Below are 21,368 nucleotides of genomic sequence, written 5' to 3'. Positions count from 1 at the left end.
GGATTTTCTGTTTGCACTTAGTCACATATTCACTTTAAGATGTTTTCTTGTTCATGTTTTTTGTTTGTTGCGGTTGCACCCGATTCAAGAGCCGAATGGCTCACAGGGCTATACCTAATAAATGAACTTGAACTTGATCATCATGCGTGAACTATCCACTGCTCGATAAAGACCTCTCCCAAAGCCGTCAATTGCAATCGCGGTCATCATCAATCACGACAACGTAATAGCCATGAAACTCTCCACCTAAGTGCAAACAAGACAATATGTGTCACTGTTGTGAGCTCGGAGTCGGATCCATCTCACCGTGTCCCAGAGTCACTCTCTGCAGCACAACAATTGAGAATGTGTCCTCGTGCGAGAAACTTGGCATCATCATCATCAGCAGCGCGGTTGGCTACGTACGGTGCGAAACAAGTTCAACACGCATACATCCGGCCCGATTCCCATCTGAACGTCAAACTTTATTTCGAAATAATTTGAGTACAATATTAAGAATTACCCGTATGCCGAACGTAGACTCTGCTGACATCAAACAACCCGTAAAACCACGTTGAATAATCCGCATTGCATACCTTTAATTCCACCCTATACGCTTTATCTTACAAATGAACTGTTCCACTGATCATCGCCACGATCTCATTAACTCGGCACGTTGGGACAAGCAGGCACAGTGGGCATGGAATTGTTTGTTGAAGTTTGCGTTTGCCAGTGGTGTATCATCACGTGAAATAAAACAACTGAACACGTTCGTGAATAAAAAAAGATATTTTTATTATTTTATTATTTCCCTTCTACGTGACTTAACCGAAAGAACCAAGAATAGGCATCCCTGTAGTCACGAAAGCTTTAAATAAAAAAACCACTGTGGCCTTTCAAAAAACATCAAAGGCGACGTTTCATGCAATGGCACTTCTTCATAACACACTGTCCCTCATCCATTTCTTCATATGGAACTAAACTGAAATATTTTAAATAGAATATTTCGCCAGGTAAGGCCCACTGAGCTATGTAGATTTTTTCAGAAGCGACCTGGCCACAAATGAAAGCTCAACAAAGTGCCCTTATCATGTGGACGTTTATAGCCGTCAAATACTCTAAACGCACGTTTTTAAATGTGTAGGGAAAAACCGGACGACCCGGAGAAAAATCCACGCGACCACGGGGGAGAGAGGGACACGCAAACTCACACCTGTCAACCCCTTATCGGTGCCTACCTTATTAGAGACCAATTCAGACCTTATTGGTCACCCCGTGCCCCTTATAAATCTCAACGTTCACCCTACAAAGACCCATCCCAACGGAGAAACACAAACAAATAGACACTAAAAAATGTTCCCCGTATTGAAACGACTGTACGCCGTATGGACCCGACGATAAGAAGGGCCATGCACCCGAAATGTCTCCTAGTGTATTCAATTTTTCATGATCGTTGCAGCTCGCAGTGACGACCCACGCTGATTGGCCGCAGGCTCCACTCGTGGGCGGCGCTTTGCGCATAAAAGCTCGGGATGACCACGCCGCTGTTGACACGGACCGGGAGGCGAGAGAGCGAATAGACTTGAACCCCGTGGCTTGTAACTCGCTCTCGCCCTACACCCTGCCTGGCTCGGGGTCCATCGTTCACTCCGTTTTAACTTTTAAAATCCAACCCGAACTGACGTCCTGGAGCCGAGCGAGCGAGAGCACATCGCTGCGTCCGTCTCTCGTCGCGAGCCGTTTAAAGGGAGGAGGGCGGTCCACGTTGTGGGTTCGCGAAGGGGTAACAGATTGAACCCTCGGGGTCGTTTTGTCGCTGTGTTCCTAGCGTTGGTGGGAGACACAGTAGTGGGGGGACGACGGAGTTGAGAGGGGCTTTGTCGCTAACTTAACGGGGGAAGGGGGTCAAGCTCCTTAATCCGACGCCACCATGAAACTCGTTCGGTTCCTGATGAAGAACGCGGGGCTTGTGCTCCTGCCCCGGCAACTGGAGCACTACTCAAAGTTTTCTCCTTCGCCGCTCTCAATCAAGCAGTTCATCGACTTCGGTAAGACAGACGTCACCCGCGCCGAGGCGCTCTACACGTTTGCGGCTGAGTCGACCTAGGGGTGGGTGGGGTCCACGAGTGGTTCAGATAATCGTCGCTGGTGTTGGCCGTGAGCGTTCCCCGTGCACCGTAGCGGCCCCATTAATAACAGCGTGTTAACGACGACACTCTTGCCCCGACAGTCCCATGAAGGCTTTAAAGGGGGCTGGGGGTGGGGCAGGAGTCTCTGCGCAACAAAAGTGACAGTGCTCTGTGTGGAATGGCAGTCGGTGGTGATTGCCGCTGATGCTCATGATTGTGGCTGCCGCTACTTGGGTAGCGTTGATGTTTGATGACAGAGAGAGATGGACGTCGCGTGTTTATTCTGGTGCTGCTGGTGGGTGGTTGGTGGGTGTTAGTGGGCACCGCTGTGGCTAGGAGATGTTAACTACCTCGCCTGATATGCAGGAGATTTTTGGTTCGATCCCGACCCTGATGCCTGCCGCTGTATATTTGGAGTTTGCGTGTCTCTCTCTCTCATCATCATCACGGTGGCTAGGAGATGTTAACTACCTCGCCTGAGATGCAGGAGGTTGTGGGTTCGATCCCGACCCTGACGCCTGCTGTATATTTGGAATTTGCGTGTCTCTCTCTCTCATCATCATCACGGTGGCTATGAGATGTTAACTACCTCGCCTGATATGCAGGAGGTCGTGGGTTCGATCCCGACCCTGATGCCTGCTGCTGTATATTTGGAATTTGCGTGTCTCTCTCTCATCATCATCACGGTGGCGAGGAGATGTTAACTACCTCGCCTGCTATGCAGGAGGACGTGGGTTCGATCCCGACCCTGACGCCTGCTGCTGTATATTTGGAATTTGCGTGTCTCTCTCTCTCATCATCATCATCACGGTGGCTATGAGATGTTAACTACCTCGCCTGATATGCAGGAGGTCGTGGGTTCGATCCCGACGTCATGGTGGATTTCGCATGGGTTGTGGTCGTCGTGGTGGTTGTGATATGCTTTTTGATGTTGAGTGTGTTGTCCTTCCCCCGCACCTCCGATTAGCACGGTCGGCAGCATACCGTGCAAAAGAAGTTCAACGTACAGCACACACATCGATGTGTTTGATATACAAGTAAAATCCCGCTGAGACATTCAGTCTTTTTGCAAGGGCGAGATGGATGAATCAGGTCACGGGCAGTGCAAAATTAGCTGGTGAGACAACTCGATGCAAAGATATTCAAATAAAGCATTGCTAGATGAGGACCGCTTCACGCCATGTGGATTATAGGGTTTGTTCGGCCATACTTCACCACGCCGGCCAGTGTAAGTCGCTGGAGAAGTGCGAGAGGGAATGGACCAGTTTATGAATCACACGCCACTAAATGTTTGCCGTGGCCGGTAATCGAACTTGGGTCGCAGGCGCGCTCACCACCGTGCCTTCCACCGCTGCATCAGTTGAGAAGTCATCAAAACGAAATGGCGAGCACATTTCAAGCAATGCTGGCGGAACACAAAGAGGGAAAATGGTCAGAATCTTTATTTGGACTGAAGGAGGAATCCGATGAGCTATGAAGCTCTTTTTCACAGATGTCCGGTATAGGCGGGTCAGTAGGTTTCAACAGCAAACAATACAAAGGACGATAGCGCAGAATAGAGAAAATGGTTAGCAAGTCACTAAAATAATAATAATTCTATAAGTCCGATCCATCAAGATTGGGCAAGGCAGCAAAAACCACCACCAAACAGTTCCAGACCACACCGTGATAACGCACAGTAGTCCCTCAATAGAATGGCACATTCACGTGAAAACTATCCATACACAGGTAATGATCAAAGTTACAAGTCACAATTAACGCAGGCAATGCAGATAACGCGAATTAAAACGCACTCGGTGCAGCGACTGCAGCCAAGTTGCCGTGCGCATGGAACCAACCACCGAGCAAAGGTGTGAAACGTATGGCGCAGGGCCTTGGTGTGAGAGTTGGGAATGGGGCAAGGTGGTGATGCCATTACGGGCAGCTGTGTCGACAAGAGTGACATCGTGCTGGAATCATTTGCCACGTTCCCTAACCTCCACGTTACCTATCCCCATTATTTAATTGTCACAATTGTAGTTAATAATGTATTATTTTTCATATAACCGTTTTGAAATATATCTGCCTCTCGTGACTGGAAGTGCGGGGTCACATTGTAATTGTCAGCTTGCGATTATATGCGCATACCATGAGCGTAAGAGTCGATATTCATACGCGAGTGGACGTGTCGTTACACCCCCTGCATTGGTGTGGTACGTGTGCGATGTGAATGTGTAGTCGATTTAGACGTTATTCACACGGGAGCGCCATGGTGGCGAGATGTTAACTCCCTCGCCTGGAATGCAAGGGTTCGTAGGTTCGATCCCGACCCTGACGCCTGTTGTGTATTTGGAGTTCCATGTTCTCCCCGTGGTCGAGTGGATTTTTCTCAGGTTCCTCTGCTTTTGCCCCCTCCACATTTACAATAAACGTGCGTTTAGAGTATTTGAGTGCTGTAAATTTCCACGTGATGAGCCACTTCTTTGAGCTATTAAACGTGGCCAGGTCGCTTCTGAAAATTAGCTATATTGCTGAGTGGGTCTTACCTGGTCAAGTAAAAATTGTTTATAGTTCAGTTTTAGCATGCATGGGGCATGTGTAAGTGTGGTGGTTTAACGCGTTCACAAACAAGTGAGAACACAGAGGAACCATCAAGCCGTGTTGACTAAACGGATTACACATATTTCACGGTCAATACATTAAATATGCATTGTTTCAAGTGGCAAGACGGTACTGAAACATAAAAATCTTTGCCCCGGTTTGCACTTTTCCGAACGTGAGAGTGCAGAAATGTGGCTTTATTCACGAACTCCTGTTGTAATGGTATTCTGTGTAACCGTTTACATCCGCCTGTGTAGTGGATTAGTGTGAGTTAATGAATTGTGTGTGTGCGAGTACCATGACTGCCTTGCTATGTTGTAGTTGGGTGCGAATCATATTACTTCATTAGCATGTACAATAAATATGCGGTTGTTGTTTAGGATTTTTGTTTCATTTTGCTACTATAGCACGTTGGTCAAACACGGGCATGAATGTTTCCGTGACATTTCAAGTGCATGGCGTAAGTGCCCTTGACCAATCATCTTTGTGCATGGCGTAATAAAATGCCCTTTTGTGTTATCGTAATCTTTTCGCGGATGGTCTGTTTACACGGAATACTCATACAGGATTATATTGTATGAATAGCCATGTTATCACGCGCTCATTGGCAGTTTGCTTTTATTTAATTAGAAAATAATTCATCACTAATCAATTTAAGATGGCTCGCTCGCGTTCAATTATATAATCACTTTGCAAATAACAGCGCGACCCGGTTGGTGTTTTTTTCCGTCCCTTTGTCTGCCGCGTTTTCAGGATCGCGAAATGCGTGCGAGCGGACCTCGTACGTGTTCCTGCGGCAGGAGCTACCCGTCCGGCTCGCCAACATAATGAAGGAGATCAACCTTCTCCCTGACAACCTCCTGAGCACGCCCTCTGTGCAACTCGTGCAGAGCTGGTGAGCCGCTCGCTCGTGCGTGTGTCTTTGCGGGGAGCGGCAGTGCAGCGGTTAGCGCACTGCGCTACGAACCCGGCGACCCGGGTTCGATTCCCGCTCGTTGGTCAACACCAATGACGATTTTCTGAACTGATACTGGGCCTCCCATAGGTCGACTCAGCCTCAAATGACTACCTGGTACGGTGTGTTAACATCGCCACTGGGGAGATGAAGGCGACTGAGCGTGGTGCTGGCAAGCCACCTCCTCGTGTGCCGTGCAGGACTTTATAGGTGCTTGCTAACAGCACTTGCCCCAAGAGTCCGTGAAGGCTATATGGGGGATCTTTATCTTTTGTGGCCGCACTTGCCCCAACGGCCTATGTAAGCTACTCGGGGATGGCCTTTGTTTTTATTTGACATGGCAAGTGCTTAATTTCTGCTGGATCTGTATGCTGCTGTGTCAGCAAACAACCCCAACATTGCGGTGTTACTCTCGCTATGACTGTGGATCCTGGTTACTTGCCACCTACTCCAGTCTACCAGCCACGTGGGAAATATTCGGCGAGACAAGAATCTTGATTTAGACCAGAGGAATCCAATGAACTATGAAGCTCTTTTGCACAGATGTCCAGTCGGGGTGGGTCAGTAAGTTACAAGACATTCGGTCCCTGCCTACAACCAGCCTGTTTACAGGCCCGAGCCAGTGGTGGAAATTTCGCATTCCTATGACGGGAGTGAGTCTATCCATTGGACAATCACTGATGAAAAAGAAGAATAGGTTTTATTCTTTCTGGCAATAAAACAGGTGTTAAGATGTTCAAACACCAAAATAGAAACCTTTTGCAAGGCATCAAGTCTGCATTAACCACACAAACTTGTGGTAAAACATGCAACTAAACATGCTTTGATAATGCATGCATTGTCCTTGAAACTAATTGGGTTATTCCACTATACTTCAACACTATGGTCAGGTTCCCAACAGGCTGTCTACTGCTGCAAAGTAAGGACATATTTCAATTCTTGGAAAGCAGTAGGATTGTCATCCACCATCTGCACACATGTGTTGCATGGCACATGAGGATGGGGGAGCGAGGGGGAGGGTCTAGCATCCCACATTGCCACCTTTGTTTTCCCAATGCTAATGTTTACACACCACACTAGGCCTCGGCAAGGTAAGGTAATTTACCCTTTTTACCGGGTAAAAGGGTAAAGGTAAAGGGTAAAGGTGTCGACATGCCAAGGGGTAAGGTAAAGGGTAGGGTAAAGGTAGCTCGGAAGAATTACCCGGTAGGGTAAAGGAAGAGCGAAGTATTACCCGGTAAATACGGGACCTTGTTTACCGATAAAAGCTCCGTGGCGCAGTCCGTGGCCTCCATTTAATAAGTAATATTTAAAAAAACTTTTTTTAAAACACGCTTTTATTAAATGTACTCGTAATGGCAGAACTCCACGACTCCAGGAAGTGGCCCGGAGGCTTGCCACAACGTAAGACTGTGGTGATTTACAGCCAACGTCAGTTGGGCGTGGACAATTAGACCCAAGCCGAAACATAACATATTAAAAATAATGTTTAAAAATATATATTTTTTTTATGATAGAATATAGTGTTGTCATCAGTATGACATAAGTATACCAAGTTTTCAGTCGATACCACATTAGGAAGTGGGTAAAAATTTAGTTACAAGATTTGAGGATACGACAACGACGACGACAACAACGACAACAACAACAACAAGCATGTAAAATTGGAATAATCGAGAGTATTCTATATGATAAAAGCGCTCTACCTAGCATTTACCGTTATACATGTGTAGTAGTTCCCTAGTAATTACCCTGTAATCGGGTAATTTGTATGGGGTAAGTGTAAAAGGTAGGGTAAAAGGTAGGCTCGTTGCTTTCTACCTTTTACCTTTTACCTTACCTGCTAAAGGGTAAAAGGTAGGGTAGAGTGATTGTATTGTGGTAAGGTAAAAGGTAGGGTAAAGGTAGGCTCGTTGTTTTTACCTTTTAACTTTTACCTTACCTTGCCGAGGCCTACACCACACCCAGGTTCCTCATTGAAGCTTCAGTCGACTTAAGAGAGAGAGAGCCTTTGGACCGGTTCAGATACTTGCCGCTGATGGTGTTGTCCTTAGCCAAGAATAAAACTCAGGCCATAAGGTATTTGTGGTGCAGTGCGCTAACCACTGTCCACCACCGTAAAGACGAAGATCCCCCTTGTAGCTTTACTAGACTGTTGGGGCACGGCACCGGAGTGCGGGGGTGGGCCAGCACCATGCCCGGTCGCCTGTCTCCCCAGTTGCTATGTTTACGTATCACACCACACACGGACATGCATACACGCTGCAGCCAATCTGACAGCTGGCATGTGAAGGGTGTTACGACAATTGGAGATGTATTTTACAAGCATCGTTGAAAGACGAGGCTATTTTTAACAGTGCGGTCAGTTCAGGGCCGATACATCATGAGCGCGAGTTGTTAAATTACATCCTGCCCACATCCATTTGTAGTTGTGCTGCTGCTGTTGTGGGATCTACCTGTGAAATGGACATGCAATAATTTACCCATATGAATTGTCATGCTTTACGGCTTGCGGTTCAGCAAACAACAAATCCTAGCTAGCCGTGGAACAAAGACGCTCACTGCATCGAGTGCTTTCAGATGCACTTCTGCGACCATCTGGAATGCTCTTCCTTCTGATATTCGGAAGCCACTGGAGCTACACACTTTCATATCTAGATCGAAAACTCATTCCTAACGAACTTATTTTAATGTTTAGTTTGTTGCCCTTCCCCGCACTTTCGATTAGCATGTTTGGCTACGTACGGTGCGAAAGCAGTTCAACGTACTCTCTGTTGTCTCGTTTTATCCGTCTCGTTTGTAGTCTTGTTCACTTCGTTTGAGATGCTCGCATCACATTGCTCCTGTAAGAATTGCTATTTTTCTATTCGTACGTCCGATGTGATGGGTTCACTTGTCTCTCTGGCCATTGGAGGCCACTGCATACGACACAATGTTCAAATTGAAGCGTGACCATTCATTAAATCGCGAAATGGGGGCGAATCGTTAGGCCCATAATTTTTTTTTTAACTCAACGAGCTTGCAGAGATGACCTCACTTGACATGCACTTTATGCCCGGACAAGTCCAAGTATCCTCCCACGTTTTCTCACAAAAATGTTTTCTAAATCTCACCGCCAGATAAATGAGATGATCATACATTAAAAAGGGAAGAACCTTATGACAGGAGTTCAAAATAAACCTCACACTTTGAAGGACTAGTTTTCAAGTACATAGAATTCAGCTGAAGTGGAAATAGTGAAGCACATCTTCAATCCCTCTGTGCTGATAAGGTTTGGGTGCCGTTGGCCAGTTTCTTTATCTGCAAGTTTCGTCCCCTCATTCGAATCAACGTGGATTACCTTAATTATTTAGTGTACAGCTCTTTGTCGATCCAATGTTGGATAGAGAAGGGCCACCCCGTTGCCATGTCGACCATGGGAATTATGACCATACTTCACCGTGCTGGTCTGTCCAGATTGGCGAGATCAGGCCCAGGACCGGTTCAGATACCATTCACCACTGATGCTTTTTATTTTATCACGGCTATGTTACTCCTCTTATGAAGAAGAGCCATTACCCGAAACGTCGCCCATTGTATACTTTTGACTCTTTTTTAAAGGCCGTGCTATGGACGGGTTGAGCGGCGCTGTTTTGTTTTAACGGTGCTATTTTTGTTTTTGAAGGCTGCCGGTAAGGTCAGCCACCTGGGGGTCAGGAAACGCGAAGCGGTTTTTTTAATAACTGAAAAATGCAACTTGGGCACTTTTTGGTTTGCGCGCGAAGATAACCTCAATCGATTCCACCACGCACGCACAATCATTTAAACCCTCAGCTTACAAGACAACAACAATAACTACTACTACTATAGCTGCATCCCCTCTGTGCTATAATTTAGCATCTTAACCTGATGCTTTATACGACCAGTGTACGGGTCTCGAGGGCTCATGGTCAGCCACTGGCTAAATGCCCTCCTCTGGTGACCATGATCTTTGTCCCAGTTAGCCGGGACGAGTGGGGGATGGGTGGGGGAAGCTGGGCACGTGACCCCCCTCAACCCACACATCGCAACACACCCCTCCCCCCCCGTTTTTGCAGGGGTGTGCATTTTTGTGAAGGTGTTGCCAGACCCGAGGTTTAAACCTCTGGGTCAGATCCCTAGGTTAAAATCTCATGGATCAGAGTTCGGATCGTATGCGAGGTTTAAACCTCAGGATCAGATTCGAGATTTAACCTCTGGATCAGATGCGAGGTTTAAACTCTGGGTCGGATGCGAGGTTTAACATCCGGTTCAAATGCGAGGTTAAAACATCCGGGTCAGACGCAAGGTTAAAACCTCTGGTTCAGATGCGAGGTTTAAACCTCTGGATCCGATCAGAGGTTTAAATCTCTGAATCATATGCGAGGCTTAACCTCTGGTTCAGATGCGAGGTTTAAACCTCTGGGTCAGATGCAAGATTTGACCTCTGGACCTCGAACGGAAATACATACAGTATTCAGTACTGAACTGGACTTTGGGAAAGTTTTTTTTTTCTCTCAGGTTTTATGGGAATAACAACCTTCCCAGTCTCCCACATGAGCTTTGAAGCTTGGTTAACGAGGAAAGGAAATACTTCAAAGTGCAGTCAAGTAATATTTCAACCAGTACTGCCTCATTTTCACCAGTCCAGTATCCTGTTCACACTCAAAACTGTTTGCGTATGTAGCCAACTGCACGGGAGAAGGATAACGAACTTAACACAAAAAGCAGTTTTGAAGAAATTAGTATTCAATGTAGATGATTTAAAAGTGCATAGCTCCAGTGGCTGTCTAATATCGGAAGGAAGAGCGTTCCAGACGGCCGCAGAAGCGCATCTGAAAGGGCGCAATGCGATGACCGTCTTTGTTCGCGAGTTAGCCAGAAGCCGCTGTTGCGAGGAATGATGACCGGAGTTTGCGTGATGGTCTATGTTTGGCGATGCTGCTGCTGCTGCATTGGCACTGGTGCACAGCCACAGGGAACAAAAAGACTCAACACTTTCGTCATTAACACTGCCCTTGAATGTTAATAATTGGCGACGTTTTGGGTAATGAACCTTCTTCATAGTGCATAAATGTAGCCACTCGGTCATTCTTAGTACCACCTGCTTCACCTTCCCAACCGATGCCATAGCTGGAGGAACCACAGCTGCTGGGGCCTGGGGGAGTTATGGTCTTTGTGAAATATACGTTGCGGTCGTTCGACCATACTTCACCATGCTGGTCAGTGCAGGTGGGTAGGTGAATGCCTCACCTCCCACTGATTACCTGAATGGTATGGGCGTCCAGATGTCCAGTTAAGCTACTCGAGTCTAAAATGCATCTCCAATCAGCAAGGTTGGCTACGTATGGTGCGAATTAAGTTCAAAATATATCCTCTCGAGCCTCAACTAAACAATTGCTTTTTTTTATTTTACCAGGCAAAGCTCATTGAGTTTTTTTTCAGAAGCGACCTGGCTACAAACAATAGCCGAATGAAGTGACATCATGTGGAGATCTATAGCAGTCAAATGCTCTAAACACATGTTGATTCTAAATGTGGAGGGAAAAACCGGAGGACCCGGATAAAAATCCACGCGACCACGGGGAGATAATGCAAACTCCAAATATACAGCAGCAGTCGTCAGGGTTGGGATCGAACTCGCGACCTCGTGTATATCAGGCGAGGTAGTTAACATCCCGCCACTGCGGCACACTCGCTTGCCACCGCGTCAAGAACGTGCCGTTCCAGTCAACATGGAACGTTGTGGGCCAACGTTAGTCCAACGCTTCCAACCACGTGCAAACGTTGGCCCAATGTTGGCGCATTTTTGCTGGGTCGTTGAAGAACACCGCATTTATATAAACGCTCAACACTGCTCATTTGTGGTGTGCGCAGACACAAACTGCTTACTCCCATCACACAATAATGTGTGCTTTTGCCGCTGCAGTACTGTATTATGTAATGTTCAGTCGACAACAAGATACGTTTTGAGCTTGTGCGTCAAGGGGAAATCGGTGTCACGATCGCTTGAGAAGTGACGACTTGAGAAGTGTTTATGCGGCGAGCTGAGTGGGTTTCGGCGTGCGTGAGCAACAACAGCAGCAGCTGCTGCTGCATATCCGTCGCCTTGACCGTGTAAGAACTGAAAACGTCAAACAGCTGAGTCTTCTTGTTCATGCTAACGTCGTTTGAGCTTGTTGGATTTTTTGCTCCGGTCCCCCCCCAACCTCCGCCACCACATTTAGAAAGATGCGTTGAGATTAATTTTGCTACTTTAAATTTCGGCGTGATAAGCCACTTCGTTGAACTATCAACTTTTGCCAGGTCGCTTCTGAAAAAGAACGAATAACTCAGTGGGCCTTTCCTGGTCAAATACAAATTGTGTGGTTTTGTTTATTGAATTATTTTGGTGATTTTCTTCCCTTTCACTCCTATCATTTTTGTTGTGTTGTTTGCTGTTGTAACTTTCTCACCCGCCCCAACTGGACGTCTGTGAATAAGAGCTTCGTAGCTTATCGGATTCCTCCAGGATAAATGCACATTTTGATCCTGACATGCATTCCTATTCGCACTGCTGGAAATAAATCAACTATATCGTGCAAATCAGGCACTTGCTGTCATCAGTTATCATGAGCCATGATGATTCCAGTCGCCACCTCTCAAAGGTGCTGTGATGAACTTGTTATAAATTGTGGGTAAAGCAAACGTAAATCAATGTTACATTATAAAATTCCTGTGACGCAAGTCGGCTCGGGCAGATAATTTTTAGGCTGATCGTAGGAGATTATAAATAACAAAATGAATATGCAGAAAATGTGTGTCCTTTACAAATTCGTCTCTCCAAATAAAAGCAATTATATAAAACAAATATTACACAACCCATCAACATTTTGGGAGTGCATCATATCAGCAGCATTAATTCAAGACAAACAAAACTCTGGGCCAGTTTCGACACGGTGTTTCATCAGCAAATTCAGGGCGTGCTTGAATCAATGTTAGTGAACTGCTGATCGATGCAGGCAAGGACCCAATTACAGTTAAGTTAGACATGACACATTCAACTCGCGAGCTTGCAGGGAGCATAGCACGAGCGAACCCATGTGTTGTTTTTCCTTGCTTGTTGATCCCGACCCTGACGCCTGTTGTATATTTGGAGCTTGCACGTTCTTCCCGTGGTCGCGTGGATTTTTTCTCCGAGTCCTCCGGGTTTTCCCTCCATATGTATAATCAACGTGCGTTTATAGTATTTGGCTGCTATACATTTCAACATAATGAGCCACTTCGTTGAGCTATAATTTGTGGCCAGGTCGCTTCTGAAAAAGAGCCTAATCGCTCAGTTGGGCCTTACCTGGTAAAATAAAAAAAAGTTTCGTTTCGTTTTTAGTACGGTGCGAAAATAAATTCCAACATACAGCGAATGGCATCAACAACCACCGCCATGACCACCAGCCACCACTTGCCCATGGGGCTCCGTGAACGTGTGAGCCTCGGAACACATTACCCCGAGGTTGACCCGTGTTGGTGTGGAAAACGTCGAGCCCCCGGCATCTGCGCCTTCCCATTCGTCGGTGGAATGTGACAGCGCGCATCGCTGTTTGGTCGGTTATCCGGGGACCCGGGGCGCTGCCTCGTTTGCCCTCTTCTCCTCGCCCCTTGCGGGGGAGGAGTGGGGTGGGTGGCGGTGGGATGGAAATGGCAAGAGGCGTGTACGGGGAAAGGGGTGGTCTCAGGACTTGTCAAGCATGGGTGGAGGAGAAAGCGAGGTGGTGTATGGGGGTGGGGAGCATCAGATTAGCACGGTTGGCTACATATGGTGCGAAAGAAGTTCGACATAGGGCATTGCTTAGCAGACGCGTTTGAAATTCAACGAAAGCGGCGGCGGATTTCGTTGGTTTTGCTACTGCGGCTCTACGCGTACTGTTGAGTCGATATGCAGGCTGCTGCGGGGCTATCTTGTGGGGGTAGTAGAGAGGGAGGGGGGTGCTAGCGTGCAGCAAAATCCATTTTTGTACAGTACTTGTGTGCTCCCTCCTTCACAAAATGCTCATGGTGGAATAACTGCCCACAACCTGTACAACGTGCACTTCCGAGACCATGAAGCATGCCAGTCGCACGGTCATGCATGTACTGTGGGTATGGATGTCACGTTCGGGTGGAGTGTATTGTGGAAATGCTGTGTTTGTGTGTGCGCGCGAGCATTTGCAATGCGTGAATCCAGTTTGAGTAGCTCCGAAATAAAAATCTGCCTCGGTTTGTCCACTCAGCTGATGCGTGAAGGTAAATTCATTGAGTTGAAGCTGTGGCATGAGCTAGCAGAGTGGCCTTATCATCATCGGCGCTTCCACGCAGCCCACGCAAGCTCGCCAGGAGGACTGGTCTGGTGGGAGCCCAGCACTTTTGTCTGGCCATCGAAACAAAGACGATCTCTGCGTAGCCCGCGTTCAGATGCGCTACTGTGGCCGGCTGGAACGCTCTTCCTTTCGATATTAGGAAGCCACTGGAGTTGTGCACTTTTACATCGTCGAGATTGGAAACTCATTTCTTCAGAACTGCCTTTTGTATTTACTTTGTTTCCCCCCAATACCGCCATCCCACGTTACGTTTGTGTTCAGCACAAGTCCGGCGACACTGGGAAACCTGGGCCGGAGTTTGAAGCAGTCCCTAATTAGAGCCACATGTCATCGTTGTGTGTGTGTTTCATCTCCCAGTCATCTCAGTTATAACCCATAACACCTGGGTCTGTCCCGTGACCTTCCTGCCAGCAGCGAGCCATCCACGCTTCACGTGGCGTCAAAGCGCACCTAGCCTGGCACAGTGGTGATGACATCACCATCACTTAGTTTCTGTCGGCTCTTGCTATTGTTTGTTGGGTTGCGTTGTTTTTTTATTATTATCGCAAGTGCTTGCGAACACAAACTTGCCCAGAATACTATCCAAGCAGTATTGCAAATCTTTATTTTTATTTGTGTATTCCATTTTTAGTGAAATTATTGTAAACAAAAAAAAGACAGTTTTCACATCGATATCTGTTGTGTTTTCCATGTTTCCATTACTCATTTCCAGTCCTCGTCCTGTCTTGTGCGCAAAGTACAGCGATGTCGTGACCGCTTGTAAACGTGGACTTGGTGGTGTCCCCAACATCACAACTTCCAGTGTTGGAGGGTTCGGCTCGAGCTGTCTCGGTTGGGGGAAGGGTTGGTGGTGGTGGTGGGTGGGGATGGTTGCGGGGTCACGTGATGTTTTTCTGGACATTCGCAAGTGTGCGTGCCGTGGTGGTGCTGCTGCTGCTGCTGCATCCGCTGCTGCTACCCACACAATCCGCCCGTCCAGTTTTCTTAGATTACGTGCGAGTTCAATTGTAAACACTGACCCCCCCCCCGACAACTCAACAGAACACCGCGTCCCCTTTCCTTATTTACAGCTTGTGTTCTTTCATTATTTCTCAGAGTAAGAGCCCTGTTTTTTTGCCCGTTTCAATACGGGGAAAAAAAAGATTGCCTATTTTTTTGTGTTTCTTCGTTGGGATGGGACTTTGTAGGATGAACGTTGAGTTTTTTAAGGGCACGGGGTGACCAATAAGGTCTGCATTGGTATGTAACAAGGTAGGGCACTGGTACGGAGTTGACAGGTATGGAGGTACAGAAATTACAGCGAAACATATATAACATTTAAAAATAACATCTTGTCCCTGGTGGTGCAAGATTTATCGACACATATCGATTCTTACGCTTCTGATACGTGCATTGAATCGAGTGTATGAGAATCTACGTATATCGATTGTGCATATTGTACATGCAGTGAAACTAAGTACACTGATCCGCACTCCGAAAATCATATAATTTGCGGAGGTGGAAATCCTAAATTCCACAAGTTTCCGCAATTTATTTGGAGCGTTTAGCCGAGCAGTTAAATGCTCGTAAAAAGAATACAAAGAAAAACCTCGTAAAATCCGTGAATTTCCGTAGATTTTTCCCAACATTTTTTTTGCAGGAGTTAAAATCGCACACATAAATCTGGACAATGATGACTTTGCATCCCACTTTCGAGTTAATTATCTTACACACGTACAAGTGGATTCCTGTTATCCACAATTCTGCGGATAATAGGGAGGTCTGCGGATCGATTCTTAATAATATCGCTGAGATGTTAATGTAAGCAGCAGCATGCAATTCTAATAATACAACTTTCTCAGGCATTCACAGTGATGTGTCAGAATAATGTTAAGCAAGTTTGATACGGACATGTACAAATAATGTCAATATCATGCATTTGTCATTCCCACCAGGTATGTGCAGAGCTTCATTGACATTTTGAAATATGAAGGCAAAGATCCAGAGAGTGATGTCCTTTCAGGGTAAGAAATGCACGCGTGCAGTGTACACGTTTGCTGTACTCAAGCATTACGCTTTACCAAAGTATATTTTTTCTTCAGTGATCAGTTAGTATTTACAGTGACATGTATCCATTAATAACACGCTTGGTTGTGGAGCGAGCGGTGGCAAAGCAGTTAGCACACACCGCTATGAACGGTGGCAAGATGTTAACTACCTCGACTTGTATACAGGAGGTCGTAGGTTTGATCCAAACCCTGACACCTGTATATTTGGAGTTTGTATGTTCTCCCCATTGTCGTGTACATTTTTATCCAGTTTTTCCCTCTACATTTAGAAAATTGTGATAAGCCATTTCGTTCGGCTATTATTTGTGGCCAGGTTGCTTCTGAAAAAGAGCTACATAGCTCAATGGGCCTTGCCTGTTAAAATAATGATTGTTTCGTTTATAGTTTAGTTTAGAACACTTGGGGTGACCCGCGTTCAATTCATGGCCACGGCTAACATCGGTGGCGAGTGAGATCCGAAACGTCATTGTGTGATCTCCCCTCCCACCCTCCACTTGACAAACCCATATTGTTGCATCAGAGGGACCGTGAGAGTAATTGTGACTACTTGGGGAGGCCTTTATCTTGCAGTCGATCGATCATGGCTGACTTTGCCTTTTCGGTTGACACACAAAATGTTTGCCACAAATGAAATACAATACCTTGCTGACCTCGTCACGGAACATAAACCATCATGCAAACTCCGGTGATCCTCGCTGCAGCGGCTTTTAGCTAACCACCCAACAAAGGGGGTCACTGCATCGCGCGCTTTCAGATGCGCTTCTGCGGCCCTATTGGGCACGCTCTTCCTTCCAATATTAGGAAGCCACTGGAGCTATACACTTTCAAATCGAGATTGAAAACTTACTTCTTTAGAACAGTTTCTTGCGTTGAGTTTGTCGTCCTTGCTCCACACATCCGATGAGCGCGGTTGGCTACGTACGGTGTGAAAGATACATGCGTACATTGTTGCTGTGGTGGATTTAGATTCATGGAGACGCTGGTGAACATCCGGAACCGGCACAACGATGTGGTGCCCACGGTGGCGCAGGGCGTCATCGAATACAAAGAGACATACGGAGTGGACCCGGTGACCAGCCAGAATGTGCAGTACTTCCTCGACCGCTTCTACATGAGCCGAATATCCATCCGCATGATCATCAACCAGCACAGTAGGTGGCCTCGGTGACTCGGAGGGAGACGGGGGAGTGGGGCGGGGGGGGGTGTTCATCATGGCCGTGTCGGAGTCGCTGAGCCGGGGCACTTACGTTGTACCCGAGTGCAAACCCGCATTTAAGCTGCCCGTGCTTGCATTGTGTTGTATTGTATTGTATTGACCAACGAATACAATTGCCTTAGATTGCCAATGTGCTCTCAACCTGCGGAGGAAAATACACCGATGAATGCACGCGTTACAGATGAGTTAACGTGGGAGCACTGAGCCGGCACTGTGATTTCAACGGCCTGCGATTAAACCGGGTTCCCAGGTGGCAGCTGCAGCTCGGCCACCAACGGCTCCATGGACCGCGTTTAGATTTGAATTGTCACCTCACTTCGGCGTACTGTCGCCCGGTATTGCAGTCAACGTTGTTCGCATTTTGGGCACACGTTAGCCTATCGTCACCCGGCTTGGGCGGCCCAAGATTAGGTTTATTTGCCGAGAGCCAACCGAGGACGTAGCTCTACGCTTTATGGATCCCAAGCGTCACGGCGTCATTATGCGGCAAGACAGGGGAGTTGTGCTGACAGCAATGGAAACTTTGCCACGTAAATATAAACCAAAAGTCTCCTCGTCGTAGGAGGAACAAACAAGTTCAAAGTTCAATGTTTATAGACGGGCGCGTGGCATTGAGCCGTGGTTAAATTTGGAGCATTTCGCCGATACGATCGCCACGGAGGCGTCTGCTTTTTCCATGACCACCTGCCACAATTTAAAGGGACCAATGCCCTAATGGCACCGGCGGTTGTCGCGGAGAGGCAATCTAAACAATCTGACTAAACGCCCGTGCCTGGAAACGAAGCGGCTGGTCTCACTAAGTGGCGCACGCGCGGACGTTTGAACGCGCGCGCACCCGTGAGTGCCTTGTTACTTCGCCTTATCGGTTCCGCGCCATTTAGCCAGAGCCCTCGTCCCAGAGTCGGTCGTGCTCACCGATCGCGGGAGCGCTGTTCCCACTGTGTCACGTGCGCGGACCGGCCGCACCCTGATCCCCAGATACCGACCTTGCGGCTGCGACGCAGTTTCTCGCCCGACGTCGTAATCCCCGTTGGCGTCATCAACATCGTCGTCCTTGCGATCGTTGGTAAATTATGAGCAGCTCTGGTCAACGGTTACAGACGCATGGATGCAATGTTGATGACAGAATTCACATGAATGGAGCGGCGGTGGCAGGGAGGAGAGACGTGACTCATCACACACAAAGTTCTTGCCACAAATGAATCGCAATACCTTGCTAATCTCTTCAAAGAGCATAAACCATCACGCAAACTCCGGTCATCCACGTAGCAGTGGCGTTTGCATGACCATCGAACAAAGACAGTCACCGCATTGCACGCTTTCAAATGTGCTTCTGCAGCCGTCTGGAATGCTCTTCGTTCCGATATTAGGAAACGACAGGGGGCTACGCACTTTTAAATCTAGATTGAAAACTCATTTCTTTAGAACTGCTTTTTGTGTTAAATTTGTTTTCCTACCCCCACACCTCCAACTAGTATGGCTGGCTACGTACGCTGCGAAAGAAGTTCAACATACTTACCAACTCACAAACAGACATTGGCGCGCGTTCCGCTGTCCCCCTGTTCCTCTCTCTGCCGTCCCTCATCCTCCCGCTTTGCCCGTTGTTCGCCCGCTGCAGCGTTGCTCTTCAACGGGGGCTTGAACCCTGCCCACCCCAAGCACATTGGCAGCATCGACCCCAACTGCAACGCCGTTGAGGTCGTCAAAGGTGGGCCTGCAGCACCAGCACTTTCCACGGGGGCATTGTAGGCGCCGAGAGTGCGAGGACGCAAGTGCTGACAGTGCTGACAGGGAGTGGCGTTGCAATTGCATCGCGGGATACGAAGAGTGGGGTAGAATATTCTTAGTTTTTTTTCGGTAAAGTCACGTAGGTAAAAAAATTATAATTAATAAAAGTAAAATAAAAAAATAAAAAAATCACGACATTTCGGATGCAACACAAGCTTCCGTCTTCAGTGGGGTAGAAATTTGACGGACGTTGGAATTTGACGGGTGGTGGAGGTGGGTCGGGGGTGTCCATTACGTTCCTGGCACGCCTGCACCGGGGCCCGTGCCGACCGTGCACCGACGGCGCCCTCGCTACAACCGCGAGGCCGTCGACCGGCGCGCTCGCTCGCTTCCTCGCCTCGGAGCGAGGATCGTGTGGGAGTATGCAGATCCAACTTCTCAGCCACAACACACAAACGCCTACCGCTTTGCAATGGCCCGCAAATTGGATGAGTAAATTACTCGTCACGAGAAGCATCTCAGCCTGGTCCGACAGCGGATCATATTCTGGACCTGGCAACACAGTTTCTAATTTTAACGCGCTCCGTCACCTCTGTCGCTTCACGGTCCTCTTACAGCGGATAGCAGGAAACTTGAGAAGTGCGTGTGTGTTCACGTGCGGTTGCCCGCCAGAGGGATTGGTGCGATTCTAACTGTACGGTATTTTACAGTTGGTGATAAAATCAGACAAAAATTAAACGGTGTTCACAATCAGAAAAAATATATTCTAACACTCTCATGAATGTAATTATCATTTTTACCAGATGCCTTTGAAAATGCCAAGATGCTGTGTTACCAGTACTACCTGGGATGCCCCGAACTGGAAGTGTCGCAGTTCAACAGTACGTAAGCAAACAGCACGGCCTCACGGGCACGTGACAGCTGCACTGCCCCACGCGCGAACACAAAGATCTCCCCTGTAGCCTTAACACACCGTTGGGAGAAGTGCCGTTTGCAAGTAGCACCTATGAAGGCCTCGCATGGCACACGTGGAGAGTTGAGTGGCCAGCACCACTCTCGGCTGCCTTTGTCTCTCCAAGCGTATATACCCCACACCAATTGCTTATTTAAGGTATGAGTTGGTCTCGGAGAGACCCAGGAACCGCTTCATATGTCCGCCACTGTTATTGGTCATGAGTGGGAATCGGATTCGTGTCACCGGGTTAGCAGTGCAGTGCGCCAATCGCTACACTAGCGTTTCCCACGTGAGCGCATGGAGGTGCGCGTGCACACACACATGCACAACATGGCATGTTGGCTGGGTTGTATGAGGTACGATCTGGACAGGGTACAGTCTGGATATATTGACAGTGTTTTGTAATAACAAGGCAAGTAACACTGCATTGATTCCATCGATTAAAACTGATTCTCGTTCCCATCGTGCGTGAATGGAATGTTGCGTGTGACATCGGATTATTTCAAACTAAACTATTTTACAGCTATTAACTATTTTTGAGAAGCGATTTGGCCACAAATGATAGCTCAACGAAGTGGCTTACATTGTGGAAATGTATAGCAGCCAAATACTGTCAACGCTTGTTTCTAAATGTGGAGGGAAAAACCGGAGGACCTGGAGAAAAATCCACGTGACCACTGAGAGAGAGACACGCAAACTCCAATTATACAGCAGCAGGCGTCAGAGTCGGGATTGAACACATGGTCACCTTGGCGACTTCTGAAAACGAAATGCTAGCTATAAGCTCACGTTGACACTTGTGAGCAAGAAATGAGAAACAGACGCAAGCGAGGTGGTAAAAAGAAACGAGACGGAGAACTTTGGCTTATCGATGCTCAATTGACACTCCCCTAGGGGAGGCCTGCATCCAGCAGTGGATTGTCACTTGGCTGTGAATTATTATTATTATTATTATTTAAAATTGGTATTATTTAGGAGAAAGTTAAGACCATCAGCCACGTTTTCGAGCTTGAACCTGGGTTTAAATACGTTGAGCGAAACAACAACGGTAAAGAAAGTTCCACCGTTGACAAAAACACACCGTTCGATTCATGTCGAGCAACGCACGTTTAGGTTGCATAATGCAATTCTCAAACTTTACACAGCAGAAGAATGTGCTTAACTGCGTTACGACAGTCGGTTCTCCCCTGATTGCCAATGCGGGGAGAAATATGTTTGAAGTTTCTGGAGGTTGTGGTGGTGGCAAAACAACAGTTTTGGTGCCAGCTATGGAAACAAACAGCCCCTCACTTGGACCCTGTGTGTGGGTCCATCACAACCGAGGTGACAATGCACAGCCATAAAACCCCGCAGATTATTCCCCATGCGGCCACTTTATTTCAGACTTTCAACGTGGAACTCGATGTACAATGGGGACATAAAAAAAAAATTATGAAACAAATAAAACG

At 47.4% G+C, this 21,368-nt stretch overlaps 1 protein-coding gene across 2 annotated transcripts in view; it reads left to right on the top strand.

The window, feature by feature from the left end:
* The first annotated feature begins 1,534 nt into the window (after nt 1–1,534).
* LOC144933470 (pyruvate dehydrogenase (acetyl-transferring) kinase isozyme 2, mitochondrial-like) overlaps nt 1,535–21,368 on the top strand; it is a 32,305-nt gene continuing 12,471 nt past the window's right edge. For both annotated transcript variants that reach the window (XM_078858270.1, XM_078858279.1), the window contains exons 1-6: nt 1,535–2,027; nt 5,442–5,583; nt 15,908–15,976; nt 16,988–17,172; nt 18,856–18,945; nt 19,769–19,846. In XM_078858270.1, the coding sequence (XP_078714396.1) occupies nt 1,910–2,027; nt 5,442–5,583; nt 15,908–15,976; nt 16,988–17,172; nt 18,856–18,945; nt 19,769–19,846 (682 nt within the window). In that variant the 5' untranslated portion in view covers nt 1,535–1,909. The remainder of the gene's footprint in view (nt 2,028–5,441; nt 5,584–15,907; nt 15,977–16,987; nt 17,173–18,855; nt 18,946–19,768; nt 19,847–21,368) is intronic.

Source organism: Lampetra fluviatilis, chromosome 1 (assembly GCF_964198595.1).
Source record: "Lampetra fluviatilis chromosome 1, kcLamFluv1.1, whole genome shotgun sequence".
NCBI classification, from domain to species: domain Eukaryota; kingdom Metazoa; phylum Chordata; class Hyperoartia; order Petromyzontiformes; family Petromyzontidae; genus Lampetra; species Lampetra fluviatilis.
This window is presented reverse-complemented; position numbering and strand designations above follow the sequence as displayed.